General features: G+C 33.3%; 1 protein-coding gene across 1 annotated transcript in view; it reads right to left on the bottom strand.

Moving 5' to 3' along the window:
* LOC117181761 overlaps positions 1–4708 on the bottom strand; it is a 93410-nt gene that overhangs the window by 86367 nt on the left and 2335 nt on the right. The window contains exon 2 of the mRNA XM_033374728.1: positions 3289–3519. Coding sequence (XP_033230619.1) covers positions 3289–3519 — 231 coding nt within the window. The remainder of the gene's footprint in view (positions 1–3288; positions 3520–4708) is intronic.

Here is a 4708-nt window from a genome sequence, read left to right as displayed (position 1 = left end):
CTTGCTTCTACGGGCCTTCCTAAACGTGGTTCGTCACTTATTGATGTACGACCACGCTTAAATTCATTTACCCAGTTATAAACCGTTGCTAAGGCAGGGGCAAATGTGCCCTGAACTGAGTCCAATTCATTTTTTATCTCATATGGAGTTAAACCCTTTTAATGAAAATGTTTGATTACCGCTCTGAACTCGTTTTTTTCCATTTTTCTTAACGAACAATTTTTTTTTCAATTGGTTATAAAAACACGTAAACTCAGAAGATGTGGACTGTGACTGCACCATATATCTAGTCGGGAGTGGTGCTGACTGAAAACAGATGATTTGGAGCGTTTCGCGCGCCATCTGTTGGTCATTCTAAGGACTTATTGAACTACCCTCGTATATAAGTAACTCTGTACTATTTTAATTCTTTATGAAATGGTAGGAACAGGAACTATTTTAGAAAATTTGCATTCCCTTATGGCTTGTTAAGAAAAGCGATTTCAAAAAAATCCTTTTACATAATGTGCATCGTATTTTTTTAGAATTTGGCATAAAATAAATTCATTTTCAGATAAATATCTCACATTTTAATTTTTGTCTCACTAAATGTATTTGAAATAATTTTGATCAATCGACATTTTATTTAGTGAATGTGTACAAAAATATTTATATAAATGGTACTAATCAAATTACTATTGTTGCTAATTCCTCTGTTTATACAACATTGTATTGAAAAATAAAAATTTTTAAATGTAATTTTTTATTTATTTATTATTATGAGACATTGCATCTAAGGCCTGATATATGTTTGAACAAGTCTGAAATATATCGAAGATTTTTGAATTTGAAAATTTAAGTGAACTTTTTTCGATTATCCATCACTACGGTTCTTTTATAGATATCCAGGATTTCTTTCGAACTTGAATCCCTGATGAATGTTTAGGTTTTCAGAAATATTAGACCAGTTTAATTTTTTGCCTAATTAAAATCACTCAGTTTCCACATACATTCAACCTCCCGTCAAGTACTTAAAAATTACTCTTTTCTGTCACGAAATCCGTAATATGCTCAACTGAACAAGTATAATTCTCTAAAAGAATTCGGTCCCTGAAAGGTGTGTGTCTGAAGATGTTAATATCAATACAGAGGGTAAAAGAGAACGCTCTACGAGGACGAACGCAAACCTCGCAATTTCCTTTTCCAATTTGCCATAAACAAGTCGACTACCTCCTCGTTAACTAGAACGCCCGTGACTTCTCGAACCTTGGTGCCCCATGCTACCACTGAGGTTGGGGGGGGAGACTCGATAGATTAAGCCCGAGGGTACTTAGAGGATAGAAGGGGGAGGGATGCAGTTTGGTCGAATTAAAGGAATTAAAAGACGCCTCGTTACTCGCATCTCTCGCCCTCTTATGCACGAAAAGAAAACTTTGCTTTTTTCCTTCAATCGTCACCCCCAACCCCTCCCCATAGTTCCCTTATACCCAGAGTTGAATCATCAAGGGTATTAAACGTTCTTAATGGTTGTGATTATTAGGACGCATTATTCATAGGCCTCGGACCCCAGGTTTTTTGTTCTCTCTCAGTATCGCTTATTTCTCTTCAGGGGTCTCAGGAAGTAAAGAAACGCTGAATTATTGAAGATCGAGGGACCAGGAATTAAAAATCCCAGTGTCCGCCTACACAAGCCTGGCGACTGGGCGTGAGAAGGAAAAAAAGAGAGAGATCGAGCCACGGGTATTTGCCGAGTGAATTAAAAATGAGGACGAATAAGGGTCTGGAGGTTGGCTCACCATCCAGATGAAGAAACGAGGCCATCAACTAGGGTGCTACCTTAATGTACCGACGACTGAATGATTTAAGGTGCCGTGATAACGTCTAGGGAGAATGGTTCTTGGAACAAAAAAATAGTAGCAATGACGAGAGATTTTTTGTGATACTGCATTGATTTGCACATCAAATTTGGTCGTCTTAATTAATTTTTTTCAGGTTTGAGCTTTAGTTAAAAATAAATGTTTAATTTTTCGAATTTCTTTTTAATTACTAAAACAATCAGTCCTTGAATATTTTGTTTGTTTGAAATATTTAAATTTTTTAGGTTAGTTTTGAGTTAAATTTGTGAATAATTTCTCTAACGTTTATCTTGAGAGTTCATAAAGAAATGTTTTCCATTTATCAAAACATTTTTGATACTGTATACTGGTCTTCAGTCAAATTTGAGTAAATTTTGAGAATTTTTCTCGTAAAAATGACTGAAAAGTCATGTGTTTGTATATCAACATTAAAATGAACATTTGACTTTAGGTTCTTAGTATTTTTCCTCGTATTATACACTTGAAACACGTCTCCATGAAAAAAATCAAGTCCTTACGTATAATATTTGTTGCGCTAGGACCAAATAATTTTTTCGCTAGACGTAGTAACGGACGGACAGACATTCTACCGTCTACATAATGGTTTCCTACGAAACCTTAAAAAAAGAGAGAAAATCTCACCAATTCTTTCATTTAGAATTACTATAGATTACTATAGATGGACATTGCTTTTAGTGGGACACTGCAATGGTTGTTTAAGTTGTTTTCAATTACAAGCATAATTGATGCTGGCATTTATATTATAATTTAAAATATAATTATCGATTTAGCTAACCGTTAATTAAAGAATGTTACCATTTAATAATAACCATGCTGACTATTGCAGGTTAATTAAACTGCTAAGAAATTGAATTTTGGGCATAAAAAATGAAAAACTGTAAAAATAATGATTGAATTGAAATATCCTGAAAAGTGTTATGAAGCTTCATCTTTTTAATGTATCATGATATATTTAAACGAATCTGTTAAATATTTTTGACTGCAGGTCGACTGAACTGCTAAAAATAATACATTGTTAAAGTTTTCTGAAGCTGTTGTGTCCAGTTATTTTTTAGAAATTTGTTGTTAATTTCAAAATATTTTGCACAAATCGATAATGAATTTGCTAAGATACCCAAAAAAGGGCTAAGTGCCATAGATAGTTCGAGAAAAAATATGCTCATTTCGAGTAAAAATTTACGTAAAAAATATATTCGTCAACCAAAGGGCTCAAACTCTTTCCGCTGGCATTCGATTTTCTAGACTTTTACCAATAGAAAATTTCATCTATTTGTTTCTATCTGAAGTTTTAATATCCGAATGATACTAAAATTGAAACATTTTCACCGTTTTTTTTATTCTTGCGTAAACTTGATTTGATCATTGTCAGTAACAAATGTAACATAGATGCATATAACTTAATTGGGAAATAAATACGGAGAAAATTGCTCACCTCTTCCACTTCTGCCGACGAACCTAAGGTCGTTGAACTTTGCAACCTGGTTCTTCATCAAAGCAGTCGAGTTACGTAGCTCAGCGCAACAGTTTTCATCGTTGCCAGCACGCACAGTGACCAAAGTTCCATCACCAACTTCGCCAAGAGCCACGACCTTGAAAGCTACCGGAAGTGTCTTGTTGGATCGCCAATGCGACGGCAACACGGTACAAACAACGTGAGGACAACCTTTATTAAGAAAAAATATTCTGAAAATTAATGTCGCAAAAACGTATGCACCTTTAGGCTTGTAATAAACTTAAGAATCACAGTAACAAATGAATAATTAGAGAACGTAAGGGGCTAACGCCGTACAGAGTCCTAATGGAAATTTATGATTTTTTATAAGTCCCGCGAAGTTTTAAGGAAAGACCACTGAGCTGCGGTGCTATGTATCGGTTCCTAAAGTAGGTATGGACACCACGAATACGTTTTTGCGTTTATTTGACATTAAAAACTACGTACAAGAACCAGCTGTTTGTCAAAAAGTTACGCCCATGAGTTTTACTGTTTCTTTTTTCATTTTTATATATTATTAATTATTCGAAATATTCACAAATTACACTATTCTTAGGTTTCTATTAGTAAGCTGTCGTGGCTCGAGGGTTACCCCTTTATGTTCGTCAAATGCCCCTAAAGATAGTACCCGGGAAACTTTAAGAGTCCACAGTGTGATGAACATTACAAATATTGCTCTACGCCCTTAATATGATGTATATTATACTATTTCCATTCAGTTTTGTGAACGCTAACAAAAAATTACATAGAATTAAAAAATGATACAGCTTTTCTATTCTTCTGAAAAATTATTTAAATTAGGGTTAGCCCCTTATGTTTCCCGACCATTCAAATATCTGTTTAATTTCACATATCCTTTTATGGAAGGTTAACATCAATTTTATACAATTTCCTCTCATCGTAAAAATTATTTTAACTTGCGTATTTTATACAAAATCTAATAATATTTAAAAATGATTGCAGTTAACAAATGTTTATTTAATTTTATTCACAACTATCTGAAATCTATTAGAATCTATCAATTAGAATCTTTCTAGTGTATTCAAATTTTCATTGCCAAGGAATTAATCAAATCTTTATATCATTATTTACAGAAGCCTTAGACTACATAAGAACACAAATTCATGATCGTAAATATTTATTTCGAAATTGTCATGTGGATTTTTGTCTGTATTTGATTAACAAAAAAATCTTCATTATTAAATTTGTAAATTAGTTGAACCGCATTCCATTTTCAAAGGTAATGATTAAATATACATAGTTCTTGCCAAAATGGTTGTCTATAACTTCTTTTCGTATATATCGTATCCACAAAATTATGTAGGTAACACGAAGTAAAGAACACAAGACATAGAAAATT

This window comes from Belonocnema kinseyi, chromosome 10, assembly GCF_010883055.1.
Source record: "Belonocnema kinseyi isolate 2016_QV_RU_SX_M_011 chromosome 10, B_treatae_v1, whole genome shotgun sequence".
NCBI classification, from domain to species: Eukaryota; Metazoa; Arthropoda; class Insecta; order Hymenoptera; family Cynipidae; genus Belonocnema; species Belonocnema kinseyi.
This window is presented reverse-complemented; position numbering and strand designations above follow the sequence as displayed.